The sequence below is a fragment of the Diuraphis noxia genome, unplaced genomic scaffold (assembly GCF_037042655.1).
Source record: "Diuraphis noxia isolate RWA-SAM2 unplaced genomic scaffold, SU_Dnox_SAM2 contig0002, whole genome shotgun sequence".
NCBI lineage: Eukaryota > Metazoa > Arthropoda > Insecta > Hemiptera > Aphididae > Diuraphis > Diuraphis noxia.
The window spans coordinates 75,218,477-75,239,692 of record NW_028301712.1 but is presented as its reverse complement, the minus strand read 5'-3'; the positions used below and the strand labels follow the sequence as shown (position 1 = coordinate 75,239,692).

At 26.6% G+C, this 21,216-nt stretch overlaps 2 protein-coding genes across 3 annotated transcripts; both read left to right on the top strand.

Annotated features, from left to right (window-relative positions):
• Window positions 1-1,187: 1,187 nt before the first annotated feature.
• fmt (phosphatase 6 regulatory subunit 1-like protein fmt) lies at window positions 1,188-10,997 on the top strand. Its single transcript, XM_015509336.2, has 16 exons — window positions 1,188-1,595; window positions 1,665-1,744; window positions 4,500-4,776; window positions 5,017-5,187; window positions 5,262-5,422; window positions 5,488-5,604; window positions 5,668-5,782; window positions 6,251-6,403; window positions 7,069-7,185; window positions 7,255-7,304; window positions 7,739-7,940; window positions 8,001-8,176; window positions 8,234-8,479; window positions 8,546-8,643; window positions 9,263-9,493; window positions 9,580-10,997. The coding sequence occupies exons 1-16, from the start codon at window positions 1,542-1,544 to the stop codon at window positions 9,795-9,797; spliced, it is 2,466 nt and encodes an 821-aa protein (XP_015364822.1). The 5' UTR covers window positions 1,188-1,541; the 3' UTR covers window positions 9,798-10,997.
• Window positions 10,998-13,518: 2,521 nt separating this feature from the next.
• Window positions 13,519-19,523, top strand: LOC107162590 (transmembrane protein 135-like). Of its 2 annotated transcripts, XM_015509556.2 has the most exons (9): window positions 13,521-13,779; window positions 13,845-14,025; window positions 14,114-14,244; window positions 16,946-17,072; window positions 17,197-17,351; window positions 18,227-18,437; window positions 18,508-18,672; window positions 18,739-18,879; window positions 18,956-19,523. In XM_015509556.2, exons 2-9 carry the CDS (start codon window positions 13,876-13,878, stop codon window positions 19,253-19,255), a joined length of 1,380 nt encoding a protein of 459 aa, XP_015365042.1. In that variant the 5' UTR covers window positions 13,521-13,779; window positions 13,845-13,875; the 3' UTR covers window positions 19,256-19,523. The 2 variants fall into 2 exon arrangements, with proteins under 2 accessions (XP_015365059.1, XP_015365042.1); XM_015509573.2 differs by lacking the exon at window positions 18,508-18,672 and having other exon boundaries at window positions 13,519-14,025.
• Window positions 19,524-21,216: the final 1,693 nt, after the last annotated feature.

The following is a 21,216-nucleotide window of genomic DNA, read 5'->3' as shown; positions in this document are numbered from 1 at the left end:
GTTCTTTGTGACTCTTTTTTACTAGGGTATTGGTGTTCGTCCATATGCATGTATTATGCATAGGTATATTATATTTTTATATTTTTTATATTTTTTGGAAGACATTTTATTTTTTATGTTATTTACGCGATGGTCACGTGCGTCAGTGGGGTAGTCCTTAAAAGGACTGTTTCTGTTGAATGAGCCAGGAGATCCGTGGATGTTTGGCTGTCGGTTTGATGCTATTTGGTTTCGTGTATTCATTGTTTAATCCGTGAGAAAACCTTTGAGGAATTTGGAAAGCAGACCAAAAATACACTTCTCACAGGGGAGACCTCGAGAAGTTATAGCATCACCTCCCCCTTATTTTGAATTTTGATAAATAATAACATATTTTTCGGAATAATGAATATTTTAACCTTAGATCATATACTATGGATGGTGCCTTGCCCACTTCGACCGTGTACACAATTTGAAGCACATATAAGTGACAAGTCTCAGACATTGATGCTTGATATACGCATGCGCGAAGAAACCCGTCGCATATTTAGATATTTATCTAAATTCTAAATATCAATCAGCGGTCAGCAACTAAATAATATGTGACGGTTTGCTTCGCACATGCGCACATCATACATCCATGTCAGAGACTCGTCGCTTATATGTGCTTCAATATATCGGGAAATGGCTCCACCCATAGTATATGATCATTATGATCTAAGATTTTAACATACCGATTTAATATTTAAGACTCACATGACGTAAACATTGTAAATTAATTAGGTCGACTCATGTCTCATAATAAAATCATGATAAATCTTTTATCATGAATAAAATCGGGAACGGTTCAACTCGTATCATCATGTAAACATGGTACAGATAATATATATTAATAATTTAATTCATATGTCCGTAGAAATAAGGATAATTGAATGAACACCTATTTCTATGCATAAATCTTTATTAATTTATTATCTATGTTTCTATGCAAGGCAATCACAGATATCTATACTTTATACTTTATTTATATATCACGATGGTATAGCTGATATATTCTGTGAAGGTAATAAGTACAAATAATACAGTGATGTATGTAAATATTGACATGGGCATTAAATCACTTTAAATGTGACCACACTGTAATACAATTTACGACCGCCATTTCATTTATTTTCATGATAGTTGATACGACGTATTTGTTTCTAAATTTCTCACAATTTTTTTTTCATAAAATTCTAAGTATTTAAGTTCATAAATTAAATTACAATTTTACTATTTAGTTTCAAAAAAATCTGTATTACATGTGAGTTTTAAGTTATACAATTTTATACATAGTAGTGACTCTAAACATTTTAATTTCGTTTTAAATCGGACGTTCAGGGATTTTCCAGATGTAATAACAAATTTTTTAGTAGTGGTTCACTTAACAATTTGGTTTCAAAAAAATTGTTATCTGTTATAATTTAATATGAAAAACATTTTTAGTGTTAACTGTCAATAAGTGTCGTGATTTTATTAATTTCGATTTAGTACATTTTATTTTTTGAATTGTGATAATCACCATGTATTGGAAAAATAATCCAGCATCTAATTGGGACTCAATTTTTGACAGAGAGGTAAATTACAATTATGATTATGTTTTAATGTGTGATTAAATTAATTGCTCATTTAATTTTATATTCTAGAATTTGTGCCTCAACGATCTCATGAGAGAACAAAATCTCTTGGAAGAGCTTAAGGGTCAGAACAAAAAACTCATAGACTTGTAAGTATTTATAATATTTAATAGTTTTCTTTAATTTGTTAAGAATATTTTCATACGAATAAGTTTTTATTTTGGATTTGATTGCTATCAAACAACCAGATTTTTATTTAGGAAGAATTACTAAATTATGTACAATGTAGGTACGGCTGTAATACCTATTAGGTTAGGTAGCTTTTAATTAGAATAATGTAAAGTTAGGGAAAGTTAACATAGGGTTTATTTATTAAAACGTACATTGCAAACTAACTAGAATGTTAATTCGAAGAATATAAAAATCTGTAGAAAGAAACTATAATACTGTATTACAATATTACAACAAATCACTCATTTAAAAATTATTGAAAAAAAATTTTTTAAATGCTTATTAGAGTAATCACTACATTATAAATATTAAATAAAAAATATATACTTACAGTATAAGTATACTTATTAGAAATTTAATATATATTACATAACAAATAATTCATAATAATATTTTGTTTTATATTATGCTACTATGTATAATTCGGTAGGCGGAAAAAATGGCCATGGAAAAAAACCCCTAAAAAAAAACCCAAACTGAAAAACACACCATGGAAAAAAAGCCCAAGAAAATAAAAGTGCAATCATTGTAAATTGTAATATTTTATAAAATGTGGTTGATTGTTGATTATACAATGGATTTACCATCATATAATATTTTTATTTCTGTGATAGAATAATACATTTTTAACAGAACATAAGAACAAAATATTAAAAATACAAAATATTAACGTTTCTGTACTTGTGGTAACATAATAATATAGATTGTATTGTTAACTATCACACATACAAATCTAGTGTTGAATTAACTTCAAAACACTTATTAAGGGTTAATAAATATTCATTTACTTGGATTAATTTAACTCATTTATTAATACAATTATTAGAATCAATATTTAATACAAAATGATTTTGACATTATAGCTATTTTAAATATAACGTATTTAGGTTGAACTATAAAGTTAATTCAGCTACACACTGGTGTTACCTTTAACTACCCAAATCACATGATTTGCTTCTAAATTAACTTAACTGTACAATAATGATAATTAACTATAAAAAGCTAAGTTAAAACAATACAAAATTTAACCAAAGCTAAAAAGTTTAAAAAAAATAAATTAAATACTATGTTTATTATTTAAAATACGTATTTATAAATAAATGTAAATATATTATGTATAATATATTTGTTTGGACTTTTTTTCCGGGGTGTATTTTTTAGTTTGGGTTTTTTTTCCGTGGCCATTTTTTCCGCGATTCGTATTCGATTCTACTTAAATTAAATCCCTAAATAATATTATTTTTCCTTTAACATTTTCCTGATTTTTTAATTCGATAAGCCACAATATTAGGAAACAGTCTAATAATGAATATATAAGTTACAACATTCATAAACTTTTGTTTGATGATTCTTTCTTCTTCTGGCCTATTAATACGGACCATTGAGATCCTTTGCTGCTTCCACAATCTTTCTCCACTGATCCCTATCTGTTGCCATGTCGATGCTGAAGGTGTTGTTTATTTTTGACAGGTCTCTCTTTACCGAATCAGTTGCGTTCCGCACCATAACCTTCCGTATGAGGCATCCTTCTGCCCGCCACACGTGGCCTGCCTTTCTATTCTCTTACTACGAACGAATTGGCATATACTTGGATTGTTAAAAAGTCTTTGTATCTCATTGTTCTTTCTGCTTTCGAATATCCCTGAATTCGCATTATACACTGGCCCATATATTTTCCTCAAAATTTTCCTTTCGAAGCTCGAGAGTTTTTCTTCATCTCTTTTTCTACTTGCCCATGTTTCACATGCATATGTTGCTTTGGGGCACAAATATGTGATATATAACCTCTCTTTCGTTCGGCGCGACAGAAGCTTTGATGAGAACATCTCTTTCATAGCGTAATAGCTTCTATTCGCTGCACACATTCTAAGCTTGATTTCGTGGTGAATATTGCTTGATGATTATTTTAATTTTAATTTTATAATCTTTAAAATATTATATTAATAAAATTAAACTTATAAAAACTACTGCAAAAAATTATATTTACTTTATCATAAATATAGTTTAGGAGACATAATATTATATTTTGGAAATTTAATTTTTACAGAATCATTCATGATAGGGTTACATAGTGATATAATGAGAAAGTCAATCCTAAATTGGTTTGTATTTAGATCATATAAATTTGAATATAGTTAAAACAACCTAAATTTTTTCTATGATAAATAAAAGATACTGATATTTGTATTGGTTTCATGTTAGACATTTGATTCGATTTTTAACAATGAATCATTGAATTACTGAGTAATAATAAAAATTTAATTTAATTTGAAAAAAAAACTTAAATATTGAGAGTACGTAGAAAAAAGTTTTATGTAATTAAAAATTATGGAGTTTTTGGTGTAATCATCAGTGTTTACACTGCCAATATTTCTTCTGGTTTGAAAATTATGACAACTCCTTATATTTTAGACATTGTATGCAGCTTTTAGCTAAATTATCAAAATTATTATTCTATTAATATTTGTTCTTTTAAAAATGTTTTTTGATAGAGATATTTAAGAGTCTACCTGTCTTCTCTTTTAATAATCCCCAATACCTGTATAGCAATTGTTTAAAAACTGCTATAAATAATTATTTTATCTTTCCAAAACCTTTTTTAGTTTCTTTATATTTGTCATTATATCATCACATAAAATATTACCTTTAAAATTTACTTTTTATTTTTTATAGCTTAACAAAACCTGATATTGCATTGGAACTAGTGCGTTTAGTTACACAAGAACCTCAAGAAAATGAAAACCCAGAAAATCGCTTTGTTTTACCAAACTTAGCTTGTGAAATATTAACTAGTGATATTCAACCTATGTATAATGTTCTTTCACACGAAGAAGAAATTTGGAAATGTTTTTTTAGTTTTCTAGAAGATAATGAACCACCGCTTAATTCATTAATGGCATCATATTTTAGCCGAACTTTATGTAGTCTTATATTAAAAACAGGAAGTCAAGTATGTATATTGCTAATTAAATTCTTATTATTTTCCTAATTTATGTATTAAAAATATAAACAGTTAGATAGTATTAGAAGAAAAATCTCATAACATCACTTAAACATCATATCACTAACCTAACACTTAAATTCTAGGAGGACAATTCTTTAATATTATGCTATAATTTAAAATCTTAATTTTAGTTTTGCCAAAAATAATTTTTTGATAATTATTGTTTATTCTATTTTAAAAATATAGGATTGGTATACATATCAGTTTAACTGTCTCAAGGCACTTGAGAAAGTTTCAGACAAAGGAAATTTTATAGATTTGTTGCTTAAACATCTTGATACATCTGCCATTATGGATCTCATTATAAAAATATCAACACTTTTAGAAGGGCCTCCTTTAAGAAGTAACATATTCACAGTATGTATACCTTTTTTTAGATTTACATGCATTTTATTTAATGCCACACAAATAAAATAATTTTTTTTTTTCAGTTATTTGAAAAAGAACAACTAATTTTCAAATTAGTGGATACATTAGATTCAAAAAATCTTCCTGTGAGACAATTAAATGCTGCAGAAATAATTTGTGCTATTGAAGTTGCATCTGAATTACATACTCTTGAACAAAATCCACTTGTTGCTTCAATTGAATCGTAAGGATTTTAGTTTTTTTTTAGTTTTTGAGGGCTTTGAATAAAATTAATGTTTAATTAATTAGACCAGAAACTATAAATACAGTGTTGGTGAAAATGTTTGGACAAACTGAGAAGACTGAGAGTACATTGTTGGGTGGCATTTCAATACTGCAAACTTTGTTAATGGCTACTAAATTCAAGTTAGTCATATAACATTTAAAAATGTATCAAAAAAATTTTACTAATATTATTTTTCTAATCAGAGGTGAAGATTCTACTGAAGAATATAATAAAAAACAATCGTTGGCTGAGATTTTGTATATTACAATTTTACCATTTTTAGAACATATTCACAATGTTTTGTTGGATCCTCCAAAGGTTAAAAATTAAAAAAATTTTAATTTCATAAAAATAGAGCAAACTATGGTCCATGAGTTTCCAATCTCTATAATCAGTTTGATTAAGATAAACAAACTTGATAAAGTTTATTTTTAAATCGTAAATTGTTTTTTAAGATGTAATATCTAATTCTTTTGTGACAACTTTTGCTTAGTAAAGAAAATCAGGCTATAAAAAAATATGCTATTATATGATTGAAAGTACTTAAACATTGTTCTAACCTAATACAGATGGTCATTCAAAAAAATAAAAAATAAAAATTCTCAATCATATTACCTAAAATTAATTTTATGAAACTGAAAAACATATTATGTACTTAATAATTTTTCTTAAGTTGTAATAATTTATATAAGATTTCTTTAACTTTCTTGACTTTTGGACCATTGTTTTAACATTTGTATATCATTATTCATTTATACTTAAATTTGGATTATTATTTTAATTTAGATAGAAAGTTTAGAATGTATGGGAAACGTAATTGAAAAACCTTTTGGTAATGTACGTTTGCAAATAGTAAGATTGATAAGTTCATTATTAAGCATGCATAATCAACAAATAAATGAACGATTTGCTCAACTTAATACAATAAAAGTTCTTCTTGTAAGTATTCATTTTAAATAAATGCATGAATAAGTATAATATTTATATATTTTTGATTGATTTTTATTTCGCTTTGATTACCTGGTTGTTGGTATATATTTAATTTATATTATTTTACTTATACCATTAAAAGTATTATATTATGTATAATTTAAATAAAAAGAATAATATATATATGTATATATTACGGAGACAACACATGCGGGTATGGCATCCTCTTAAATAAACATAAAAAGTATATATATCAAAAGTAACTATTCTGTGAAAAATGGTCTTATAAAAATTTAGTGAAAATTTAAGGTATCTACAATTATATGATTTTGTCAAAACTTCCATTATTACTTAATTTTTTTTCCTTGAAAATTTTGTTGACAAATAATTTTTTACTTTTGAATCTACCAAAGATCATCTAGATTCACTTTTTTACCAGGAAATATGCCGAAGTTGATAACTAAAGTTTTTTTTCTGCTTCCGTAAGTGATGACAGGCACATAAAATAAGAAACATATTTCTTAAATTAATAAATCCATTAAACCAATTTAGATCTCAGATCTAAACTGTAATATTGTTATGTTCATTTAATTGTATCAAAATATTTTGGAAATCTGTGCAAAAGTTTAAAATTTATTATTAGCTCATTAAATAAACAATTTATTCTGTTTCAGGATTGTTTTTTTTGTTATGATTTAAATAATTTTCTGCATACTCAAGTAGTTCAATGCTTCCATGAAGTTATGTGTTGTAATCATTCAATTGCTGAAAACAGTACATTTATAGCTCATGTAATAAACTCATATATAAATTATTATTATTATTTATGTATTATATATTGATGTTACTTTTCTTTATAGGTTATCAAAGATTGTCAATTAATTGAATCTATTCTTAATAATGAGAAAAGGTATGTGCAATGTGTTAATTAGATATTAGAATGTATACTAATTATTTTTATGTACAATTTTATTGTTTAAACTTTTAATAAATGACAAGTTATGTAGAACATATATTTTTTACCACAATTAATTATTATAAAATTGAAAAAGAGAGCAGAAATTCTACTTTAGAAGTATTTCATAAGTTTGACATATTATTTACCTATGTAATTATGTATTGAACCATCAAAATTTTATTTTTGATAAATCAAAAGACTATAAGTATATTATCTAATATTTATTGAATGACCTAAATAATTTTTTGTTGAAAAATTCCATAAATATCATATTCATTTTTTTATCTATAAATAATTGCGACCCCTAAATTATTTCTTATGGTTATCAAATCAACACAATCTTCTCTTTACAAAAAAATGTAAAATGTAAAATTTTTATTGTTTAGTATTCAACCAGGAAAGAAAAGAAAAGGATACATTGGTCATTTAGCGACAATTGCTAAAAGCTTACATAACACCGAAGCTTTTTACTCTGATCATTTCCGTGGAATAATTGTAAATACATTAGATAGTGATATTGTTAGTCGGTGGGATTCTTTTACATCTACTACGTTAGAAGATAATGAAGAAAGAATGTCTACTTGTTTGGTAAGTTTTGATTTAATTTATTTATGTAAAATATTATTTTATAAATGTGTGTATTTTAAGGGAGGGATTCATCCTCGAGAAGAAAAAGCATTAGATGATAGAAAAGAAATGGAAGAAGACGAAGCAATTTATGGGCGACCTGAAATAGAATTTAATATCAACGACAATCAGCTTGGGGTATCTAGAGTTGATATAAACTTTGATGAAGACGATGATGACGATGATGATGATGACAAGTAAGTTAATTTTTAAAATTAATTTTAATAGTTAAATTATTATCATTTTATATTTAGAGATTCAATGGAAATGCAAGCCGAAATGTTTAATCGTATGTGTTCAGTAAGATCATCAGAAATGAGTCTTGATGATGAACCTGAATGCAAAGATACAAATGATGATCAATCAGGTGCTTTAAGCTTATTTAATAATCAACTTTGGAAAGATTCTGGTTCAGGTCCATCTAAAAGAGATTATGGTGTTAACATTTTTAACAGCTCATATGACAAATCAGATAATTTAGTGTCTAAAGATTGTAATTTGTAAGTTTACTATTCATACTCAGTTTTCCATTAAATGTATTATTAACCAACACAATTTTTTCAAAGGTTTTGGTCTCCTGAAACTTCTGATTGGGAAACCTTTAGGTCTCAATTAAACACAAAAGCATCAAGTGAGATGAAGATTGATAATAATTCTATTAATAGTAAGTATCTTTTAAAATAGTTGATACTTATAAGATGGAAATCGTCTTTTAAATAAAGTTTAAATATTAGATATATATTTAGATACTTTTTAACTCATGATAATTTGTAAGTAGCCTTTATGTTGTACAGTATTATGTGAGTTATCATAGGTATAGTCTGGAAGGAAGAGGGGAGAGCAATAGTGTTTATTTTCCTCCCTGTCATTGGTTAAAATTAAATTTATTATAGTGTGTTACCTGTAATAGTTACCTGTAAATTGTTGATCTTTGAATTTTTATACTTTTTGTTTTAATACTAGAATCTTGTCTATTACTGACTAATAGCTATAATACTTCTGATTTATTTATGGAAAGGAATAAATGCTGTTCTTTTTTATATCTACCTTATAGATTTTTATTTCAACCACAAACTGCCCCTCAAGAATTTATCTCAGTTATTGAATTTTTAAAAGTTTTAGGGATCACAGGTGTGTGGAAATACTACACGGCAGGTATCTAGATAGTTAACTCTGTGAAGGTGACAGACGGGTGTAGTGTAACTGCTGCTAACTGTGTTTCTTAACTCGAACAGAAATTAGCTCAAAAATTTGTTGTTTATAAACTAAATTTGGGTGTTTAGTTTCTAGTGCTTTTTCTTCAAGCCCTTGGGGAGAAAATGTCGCAGAACCAACACCCAAATTAGAAACTGGTTGGGCCAATTTTGATTCAAGTTTTGGTGAGCCATTGGTGGCTAATGGTGACTCAGTTGATCATGAATTATTTCCTGATGTTGTTGAACGAAATACTCAAGATATTACTCCACCATTTGTGTTGCCTGAAAGTGCAACAATGTTAATTGACAATTCAATAAGTAAGAATAACTAATGTAAACTAAAATATGTATAATTTTACTGTTGTATGTAACTTAACCTTTATGGATGTATATTATTGATTTAGACTCAAATTCGGAAGATCAAGAGATGACTGATAAAATAAATGATGGTTTACTTACATCAAATACATCTTTATCTGCACAATTATCTAATGATGAACCATTGGCAGGTAGTTCTCCAAAATCAAGTGTAAAGGATTTGCCTATTTTACCTATTATATCAACTTCTTCAGATACGTCTTTAGTTGAAAATCCTAAGGATGTGAATTCTGTAGATAGGTAATGGTCATTTAATGCCTTAAAATCTTCTTAATGGCATTATAATATTTTTAAAAACAAAAATTATGAATTTTAATTTTTATAAATGTTTTTTTCTTATTAATTTACACATCAATTATGATCAATAGTTATCTGCGTGTATGTTTTAAAGTGTCCGTCCGTTTTTTTATATGAAACATCAATATTTATAATAATTCCAATTCATTCTAAAAAATAAACAAACATTTTTATTTACTAAAATGTTCTCATACACATAATTATACATTTATTTATAATATTTTTTTTTTATTGAAAGACAGTTCTTGTTACCTATGTAATTATTTATTTTGTGTGTTTAGTTTAGTGTTTGAATTACAGGGATCATAAGTATAATATTTAAATATTTTTGTTAAATTCTATTAATATGAATACAAATTAAATATATTTAATTATTTTCTTTATGAATTCGAAGAAGAATAAATCATTAACTTTATAAAAACCCACCTATATAAAATATATGATACATTTCTTCGAAATCTTAGTTTATTTATTATGTTACTGTAACAAGTTATTATATATATTACATAATATATAATATATATGTTTTTTTATAGTCGACTTTGTTATATTATCAGTTATCATGGTGCATGTTTCGAATTATACAAATGTGTTGTTGTGTATGTATGAATGTATGTATGTATGGATGTATGTATTCAAATATTTAACATATTATGGTAAAATTATTATTATTATTTATTAATTATTATTATTTTTGTAAAACTTGAATGGTTACTGGATATAAAATGTTTGATGAGAAGATCTTACAAAATACTTTTACTGTGATATGAATATCCATGTTTTTGAAATATAAGTTATACATTATTATACTCAGTTAACTGTTTTTTTCTTTGATTGCTGACCATTGTCATTTAACACAAACCTATATTTATTTTGTAAAAAAAGAAATAGAGATGATAAATCTAGCACCAAATTATTTGATTTAATAATTGAAATGTTATGAATCATTAAATATATTTATTTTTATTTAATTTGAAAAATAAATTGGTTATATAAATATTTTTGTAATTTATTATGCATTGATATTTTTTAATGCAAGTATGATCTATGGTTTGTTTTTCTTGTAGATTTATGTTATTACTTTTATTGTTTAGAATTATTTTTGCTTTTGATTATTGAAATATACAAATAGTTAATACTGTTAGTACTTTTTATATTTTAAATGCTTACAGTTATTTTTACAGTTTCCAAACCTACATGAATGTAAAGTGTTGAGCAGTATCTAGGTAACAGTTTTACTCTGTACTTAAGCTGCACTAAAACTATTAATATTATACTAAATACACTTACTTTTTAATCATATTATTTACTTATTTTCTCTATAAATAATATATTGCTTTAAATCTTTTAAATGATTTTTAGAGAAATAAATAGATAATCTTCATCATCACCTTTTAAAGGCTAAGCCTTGTTGTAGCCAATCATGTCTGTCAGATGCCATCCTCTTAAGATTTTGGTAAAAGGTACAATCCATTTGTCTGAAGATTTCTTCAAAGAAGAATTTACGCGGTCTTCCTCTAGATCTTTTTCCTTTCATAATGATAGTTGTAAACTCATTATTTCTAAGTAAATGTCCAATTAGCTTTATTGTTCTTTTTATTATTGTGTTCATCGAAATGACTAACTTTAAATAATCGCATGCAAATGCTCAGACCTCTCTTAATTAGAAAGAAGTGCTCCGCCTTTAACAGCAAACTATTAATCTACAAAGCTCTACTTAAACCAATCTGGACGTATGGACTCCAACTGTGGGGTGCTGCCAAAAAATCCAACACAAATCGAATTCAAACATTCCAAAATATGTCAATCCGACGACTATCTAATGCCCCGCCTTATATCTCTAACCGAACTCTTCATATGAGAACTATTGTAGAGGAAGCACACGATTTTTATACACGTTTTCACAAACGACTTCAAACCCATCCAAACCCTCTCATAAAAGATCTTTCCATCCTTACACTCCCAGGAAATCCTAACCGCAGATTAAAAAGGCGTATGGTGCCGTGATCTTTTACAAAACTTAAATGACTAACGTCTCAATTTAGTTATAATAATTAATCAATGGCCAAAAGTCACTAATGGGGGTGGCTGCTTAATCACACATTTCATGTCTTATTTTATTAATTTATTTATTTTTTCTGTTTTGTTTGTTTGTCTATATGCTCTCATCAAATAAGCTTATTGTGCTAATATTGTACAAATTGTTTATATCTAATAAAAAACTAAAAAAAAAATGTCGTTAAAAAATTAAATGACATCAAGTTAAAGCTTCTCGAAATAATGAATTAAGACACTTAAACGGATCACTCCATATTATAGATACCTACTGACTACTGTCTTTAAATACATAATATTAAGTCATAAGTAAAAAAAAAAAAAAAATAGTTGACGTATAGTAAATATAAACAGGTGAGTACCTACTATTAATTTGTCGTTGGTGATAATGTAGTATTGGTAATGTACTAATATGTGAATTGTATTGTTATTCAAACTAATTATACTACAAACTATTGGATAGATATTTATGAGAATTGAAAAATATTGAATACCAAACACAATATTATATTGCATGTTATATACATATACAGGGTGTCCCACGATGATTTACCCATTGTGATATCTCACGAAATAATGGAGATATCAAAATTCTGGTTTTATAATAAGATTCACAGGAATAAGAACTACAATTATATCATTTTAAAATTTATTTTAATGTTTTTGTAAAAATTAAAAAAATATTTTTTTATTTAATTATTTGCAAAAAAAAAAAAAAATAGCCATTTTGTAGTGTTTATTTTTCTGAAAATATTGACGTTTCAACATTTTATTTCCATTAGTTTTCTGATTTTTGATATTTTTTCTAGTTTTGATGAAATAAAATATGATTATAAATGACGTATAACAATTAGGAACACGGATTCGGCCAGCCGTATGGGGATGCGCACGGCGCGGCGGTTCATATACGAGTATGTTTGATAACATTATGGTGTTAAATAATTCGCAATTTTTCTCGAAACTAAAAAAAATATTAAAAATCAGGAAATTAATGAAAATAAAATTTTGAAACGTCAATATTTGCAGAAAAATAAACTCAACAAAATGGCTATCTTTAATTTTTTTTGGAAATGATTAAATATAAAAATATATTTTTCAACTTTTTTACCAAAACATTAAAATATGAAACAATTGTAGTTCTTATCCCTAGGAGTTTTATTACCAGAATTTCGACATCACTATTATTTCGAGAGATATCGCAGTGGGTAAATCCTCACGGGACACCCTGTATATATATATATTATATTTATAGGTACCTAAGCGTGGCATTCAATGTGTTAAGAAACTGAGAAATGAGATTAGAGGTATGAAATCTTAAAAGCAGAAAACCATAATAATTATATTATTACTATAATAAATTCATATTTCAGGATCACCACTTCATTAGCACAACGGGATATAGAGGACGTCTAGGCCAAAGATTAATCTATAAATATTCACTAATTCACTATTCAGTCTAGAAAATGGTGGGTCCAAACCGACTTAACCGGTGTATATGTAATTATCCCGCACGGCCGCACCGGAATAATGAACCATCCAATCACGTCAATAATGAATTATGAAAATGAATAATGATATTATACAAATATGCAAATATCTCTGTATACATACGTTCATTTTTTTCAAACCGATTCTAGCATAGTTATCAAATATAGTAGCGAAATCGTTTACATTTCAAACAATACTATCGAATACTGTAATAATATGGTGTTAGGAGTACCTATATAACCGATAGTAAGTTACTGAGTAGGTAGGTACTGTAGACTGCATAGTATGTTAAATATATAATACCTAGTTAATTCTCAATTGAATTTTTTCCCTTCTATATATGTACCAATATAATTTAAAATAATGTTTCATCGCAAAATTATTAGGTAAGTAGTTTGAATCTCTGTCGACGTTGTGACTTTTCAAACACCAATATAATATAAATGTATAGCTGGTAGTTCGTGCCTTTATATTTTAACACAATGGTGATGGCTAGTAAGATATTAAATACAATAGATATGCCATGTCATGAAATCATACACCCGTGGGTGACTTCATGTTGCAACGCAAGTACCGGTTTATTGATTCATTCGATCCAAACTTCGTTGCGAATTTATGTTACTACGTACACGGTATAGTATACAATTTATATGCCTATAGTATTAATATTTAAACTATTTACTTACTATATGTGTGTCATTTATTTGTTTTGTCTGGCAGTTGACTTTACTGATGAAAGGTCGAAAACCGACCAAGAAGGAACTCAAACAAACCCTGTTGAACATTTTACAGTCTACTGCTTTTCTGTCATGCCATTCATTTGGTTTATTGTCTGCTATGTGCTTACTAAGGTATCTACTACTACCATGAGAAACTTTATGATTGTGTGACAGCTCGTTTGCAATAGTAATATAGGTAATATCAATTATCGTACAAAAAATACACTTTAAAATATTTTACTAGATACTTCGTCGGCCTAAAATCTAAACTGCAAAATTCGTAACTCAAATGTTTTGATTTGAATTCAAATTTATGTAAGAGTTACAAAAAAGTCCTACCAACATTATAATTGGTAATTAAGTGGTAAATGACAATGTTTTTAATTACAATTGAATAGGTATAGTATTTAATACTATAAATTGCTATTATAATTGAAGTCCCGAGTAGGTACATCTAAGGTTATAAAAAGCGATTAGGTACCCACAAATTGAGTTTGACAGGCATTCAAAATTGACAATAAAATCAGAAATAAAAATTGAATGTACCTCCAAATTACGTTTCGATACACAAAACTTTTATTTTTGCATGGGCGTGCACATGATTTTTTCTTAAGGGAACATTGGGAACTCACTCAATTATGTAATGGTTATTTTGTGGGATACTAAAGTTAGTTAAATAATAATTTTACATTTTAACAATAATAATATTTACCTCTAGCAATAAATTTTAACATAATATGTTATACATTGAGGTAATAAATAAAAATATCAGTCAGTTGTCACACAAAAACTCAAAGTTATAAAGTTAATCGGTGATACCCTGGAGCTAAAAATACTTATTGAAATTTTCAATTATTTCTGCATTATAATCTAGTTTCATACATACTCTTTGTTCAATAAGTACTCATAAAAAGTAAGCTGTTAAGACATTCTTTATACATATTAGCCCAAAATTTATATTTTACAATATTTAACTTAAAAAAGCTCTTTTAGATGAACAATTTGTGACAGGCATCTTACTAAATAATTCAGTTGTTTTATAGAAATTAATAAAACAACTTATTATAAGATTGACTTAGCTATTGAAGCTCCTGAGTGGCCTGAATAATAGTTACAATTGCAATGAACCTTTATTGAAGTAAATGCATTTAAAGGTCAACATTTTCATTAGTTTCCAAAAGCGCCAGAAAAACAAAACAAAATGTTAAGAAAAAATGGACATTTTCAGATTTTTTAAATCAATTTTGGCATAACTCTAAAAAAAAATTACCATAGATGGAATGGATGCAATGTTCACTATCACTAAATGTAAACAATAAGCATTACCATTTTCTATACCCATACAATTTTCAAAATATTTTTATTGATGTTGAGCTATTTATATAGGCGTATAAAATTTTTGATTTTTACCAGTTTTTTTTTTTTAAATTGTGAAGTCAAAACATGAAAATGTAAATACGTAATATAAGGTTTCTAGTAAGTTGTTATTGGAAATCAAAAAAAAAAAAGTTGATCGAAAATCTGTAGTAATTATGTTTTTTGAAATTAAAATTTTGACAAAATTCGTAAAAATCTCAAAAATGTACCAACTAATCTGAGTTGGAAATTCATAAAAATTATTTTCTATTAGTACTTCATAGCATTTTCAACGTATATTAACTCGTTTTGAGCTGTTTATACGAACATTTACAATTCGTTAAGTTTTTTTTTCTATATATATCAATAAAATGTTATTCGTTATATCAAAGAGCTTTAAATTGAATACAACGCACCTCACATTTTTACATACCTACCAGTTTTAAAATATTAAAAATCCATAGGTAAGGTTTTTTCTAAGCGTTTGTTAAAATTTTGAAAAAAATTATCAAATTAAAAATGTGCAAATTATTAAGTAGTAAAAAAATTATAAAATGTTCAATTTTTTTAGGTATCTAATTATCGAAAATTTAATATAAGGTTCTTTGTAAATAATGTTGTAATCCAAAAATCTGTATAAATACAGTTTTTTAATAGTTATTTTAAATTCAAATTTGGATGATATTACATTAAAACTAAAAATAACAATTTTATTTATTTTGTTGTGTGTATTCAGTTAGGTGTTTAAAAATATTATTCGTGGGTACCTAGGTACTCGAAATTTTAACAGTAGGTATATTAATATATTTGATTTATGATATATTATGATATTATTGATATCGATATATATATAGACTTGTACAATATTGCACATTATATTTTCAAACGCAACTAGCACCTAATAGTAAAATAAATTATTTAGATCACAATAATATCATACAATATAGGTACCCACTTAGTAATATTAATGGCCGACTAACCGGCTTCGCTCAGAACTGTTTTCATATACAATGGTTTTATATTATTGAATTTAAATTTAACTCATCCATCAGCTAGAGACTCTCTTAACTTAATGTATATCATAATGTTACCCACCTACAATCTTTTTTTTTTAATCATTTGCTCTTCTTAAACATTGTAAGCTTGAGTACTAAATTAAAAACAACAAAATAATATTAAAATACAATTTAAGGGGAGGTGTCTTGACCCTGTCTACATGCCTACTGCCTATCATAAAGTAATTTTATCTACTGTGTGATTTTTTTTAAGCATGCTCGCCCCCACTTTCCCTTTAATCGTACCTTTATTCAAATTTTGAATTAAAGAATTTTTAAGTACACCTAAAGATCAAATTTTAAAATTTCTAATTTCCTCTACACTTTCAGATATTATAGATTGTCACTAATCCTGTAGTGATAACTAGTGATTTATAAATAAATGTTTATTGTCTGTTAATAACATTATTTTATAATTTTAGAAGATTATTTGGGAAATTCAATGTGCTAAGTGTAGCATTCCTTCCGTGTTCTCTATCCAGTCTAGTCGCTATATTAATTGAAAGGCCATCCAGACGAGGATTACTAAGTCTCTATGTGACAAATGTCGTAAGTCATTCTAACTTTTATGTTTAATATCAAGTTAAACATATAAAAATTATATATTATTAGATTTAAATTTGTATAGCTAAGTTGAACTCAAATGTATTTATAAGTAATATTTTATTTTAAGGCCTCAGAAACATTCTATAATATGATGGTTAATAGAGGCATTATAAAACCGATTCGTTATGGAGATTTGTTTATATTTGGGTCATCAATTACACTACTGCTTTATTTTTTCAGAGGACAGCATAATAAAACAGATTCAATATATTCCCTTTTAAGGTAAAAATATATTTTTTTATTAATGTATGTAACTTAATATGTTTTTATTGACTAGTTTATTGTGTTTCACAAAATTTAACTCATTACTTGTAACAAGATGGTTGGATCAATGTTAAAAACATTACGCATATTAAATGTCAGTGCACTATTTTTTTCAGCAGAATTAGACTTCTGCTGGTTGTTTCTTTGTTAGCTTTACTATTTGAGTGAATATTATGAATATCCCTAATTATCAAACTTATAGTTAAGAACATTATCGTTGTGTTTTTGTACAATGGCTTTTTTACGTTATTTTTTATTTAAGAACAAGGTGAACTCAGGTGAAAATTTTTATATCATAAAAATTCAACTTTCAGGAACAGGCAATGTTTATAAATTAAGGTTTAGTAATAGATAGATTTGCTTTAATATTAGTGTTCCGGACTCTCATGCCGTCCTGCTTGAGGGTTTTCGTTAGAGAAGCTCAGAGTCCCGGGTGCACTAAACCTGTTATTGCCTTACCCTTCCGCTGAGTGTTCACAAACTTCTCAGAGGTTGAGAATCACTTATTTACCTATTAATTTTTTTTCTAATTACTTACCGAATATAGTTATATAATTTAACATCGGGCATAGTTAAATATAATCATACAAAATCAAACAAATTTACTTAAATAATTACGGTAATTTTTGTTTGCAGTTATGTAAAACGACTATACACTATGCAAGTGCAGCACTAAAATTAAACATTATGACATATTCAATCATAATAATTATTAGATCTTTGACAAATTTTTTAAAATTCACCAGTTGTTTGAATGATTGGAAATAGAATATAATTTTATTTAGAATAATATGTATGGTACACTAATAATTTATTGCATGTATTTTAAATAGGTTTGTTGTTGGTTCTTCCGAAGAAAATAATTATAAAAAACCATTGTTATCTCCTCAAACTCATCAGTCAGGTAAATCAAATCAAGGTATTATTCGACAAGCAATTACTGATATATATCAAGCTTATTGTACTATAGACAGTGAATTAAAAACAATTTGGACCAGTGATTTATGTCCGCACACTTATGGTTGTTTATATTATATTCTTAGTGTGAGTAAAATATTAGTGTTTTAACAAATTATATTGTTTCGCTATACATAATGTTTTTAAATTTATTTAGTCAGGAACAAGGTTATTTTTAGTTGGTTATACATTACAATTAAGTTTGAAGTTGCTACAAGTCAACCAAATTTTACGTGATCCAAGTTATATTTTTAAATTAATGATATCGTCAGATACATTTAGCTTAGGAGCGTTTCTTGGAGGATTTGCTTCCATTTATAGAGTAGCTATATTTTTAACAAGATTTATATCAATAGTTTTTTATTTAATTTTATTTACCATATTTTAGATTGTATCATGTTTAATGAGAAGATTCCTAGGTAAAGATTCAAAATACATATGTATTCCTGCTGGATTATTGGCTAGTCTCACTTATTGTGTGTATCGTAATAATTCGATTACTTTATATGTTATGTTGAAAACATTACAGGTATTTATTGTATTAAATTGTAATAATTAAACACAGGATGGATTAAGTTTATCACATAATAATTTATCATTTTCAGATAATGTATATTAAAGGTTCTAACGATGGACATTTTCCTGATTTACCTCGAGCAAATATATTCTTTTATTGTTTTTCTACAGCTATTTTAATTCATGCAGCTATACTTGAACCACATAACTTAAGACCATCATATTGGAAATTTTTACAGTCTCTATCTGGAGAAACTGTAGGATTAATTGATCGAAATTATTTGGATATATTTGGTCTTAAATCAAGTGAATCATTTAAAAGTGTATTAAAAACATACAAGCCAGTTCCATCACGCGTTTTTAAATTTAAATCTAATATCATTAGTTGAAAATCTAAGATAATGTATGGTTAATGGTGTATGTAATAATATAGTAGTTTATTAAAGCATATGTTAATGTTGTTACTGTTTTTTATGGAAAAAAAATTAATTTTTGTACACTTGCTTGTCATTATTTCAGATTTTTTACATATTAAAATAAGAAGATGTTCATGAATAAAATTGTGTAGTGTATAAATATAATTTTGATCCTTGTCGATTATAAATTAACTATTTTATAAGTGCATCTATGAAAATATAATATTCAATAAACATTTTATACGTAGTTATGAAATTTAAAATGTAACTGAGTATAGTTCAATACTTATAGTCACAGAAACAAGTCGATCTATGTTTAGAATTTGATAATAATTAACTCTTTGCCAATTGTATTTTCCTGATAGTTTTCAATATTTTAGCTATTATTTAACATTTAAAGAAAATATTCATGATGAATTCATTATATTATAAATGCTTTACAAGTTCGTGCACTACCATATCTTCTATCAGAGAGAATTTCCATAGTTTTTTTCAATGGTAGATACCTACTAGATCACAGGTATTCAAACTTTTTCAGCATGCGGCTCTTTTGGGTGTTCACAATATTTTTACGGCTCCCAAATTATTATGAAAAAATTGAAACAAAACACGGATACAATATGGGAAATATGCTATATGGGTGATAAATGATAATTATTACAGTGACTAGAAATAAGACTTCAAATGGTCGAATCGTAAGGTGTGTCGTTTTCATTTCCATAATGATTGCAAATAATATTTATAATAATTATACAAGACCTAGGTATGATGTTGGTTTTCGGTGCTTTGGCGTGGCTCCCTTTGCAAACTCTCGCGACGCTCCTGGGAGCCGTGACGCACAGTTTCAATACCTCTGCGGCTCTGCACTAGATGGTATTAATGCCATCATTATCTAGACACTATTAATTCAGTTTAAAGATCTTATTTACTAATAACATGCCATAATAACTAACCATTTATTTATCAGTACTTTATTCTATTTTAGCTTGAAATAATAATCTCTGAAAAATTTTAAGTATATGATCCAGATATAAGATTTAATAATTCTTTAGAAAGTTACCGTGCTGTGTTATTGAAAATCGTAAGACTTCATCCGAAAATATGGGTGTTTTCTTGAACTAGTCAATATCAATTATTAATCACAAGTCAATCATATTTTTTTTTATTTATAGACCAGTTGAGATGTTTGAAAAATACAAGAGAAGTGGAATACCTACAAACAGGCATTGAGGATTCTGATAATCTAAAGCTATGTCTTAATATACAATTGGACGGCGCAATAGATAGGCAATTTAGGGACATACTAAAATGTTTTTAAAATGTACGATAGGTCGTCACGTATTTTATTGACATTAACGTTCATTAAATCAAGATTTTTTCATCATTATTTATCGACATTATTTTTAATACTATAGTAAATTAAGCTATAATCCAACTTAAGTACGTTAGGGATGACACTTGAATTGTTTTGCTAATTATGTTTTTTCGATAAAAAAAATATTGAATAATATGTGTCCAATGTCCATTTTAATGCTTACCAAATTGTTTAAGCTGTTTAGGTGCAATATAAATATGTACCGTTTATGTCATATATTCTATACTATATAGTATTTAATACATAAAATGATATGTCATATGTATAGTTGAATATCAATATCACAATTTTTTACATACTTTTTGAAATGTTTTTAGTTGTACGTATGTGAGGTACACAAATCGACAAATCGAAAACTAAGAAAGTTAAATTTATTTCTATTCTCCTTGAATTATCGATGAGACTCGACTGTATTTATAGTTTAACAGATATAATTAGATATTAGATAAACTTAATATATATTTGTAATTTATATCTGAGTCAACCCAACATATGTTTGATTATACACATTTCTATTGTTTTTTTTTTTGTGCCCTATAAATGTAAATAATAAATGTAT

Excerpts from the sequence above, each read along its gene's own strand:
- fmt (XM_015509336.2), top strand. The coding sequence starts at position 1,542 with ATGTATTGGAAAAATAATCCAGCATCTAATTGGGACTCAATTTTTGAC. Across the intron at positions 5,783-6,250 it reads TTTTGTTGGATCCTCCAAAG|ATAGAAAGTTTAGAATGTAT; the intron begins GTTAAAAATTAA and ends ATTTTAATTTAG. Across the intron at positions 7,941-8,000 it reads AAAGAATGTCTACTTGTTTG|GGAGGGATTCATCCTCGAGA; the intron begins GTAAGTTTTGAT and ends GTGTATTTTAAG.
- LOC107162590 (XM_015509556.2), top strand. The coding sequence starts at position 13,876 with ATGGTGATGGCTAGTAAGATATTAAATACAATAGATATGCCATGTCAT. Across the intron at positions 14,026-14,113 it reads TTTATGTTACTACGTACACG|TTGACTTTACTGATGAAAGG; the intron begins GTATAGTATACA and ends TTTGTCTGGCAG. Across the intron at positions 18,880-18,955 it reads TTATGTTGAAAACATTACAG|ATAATGTATATTAAAGGTTC; the intron begins GTATTTATTGTA and ends TATCATTTTCAG.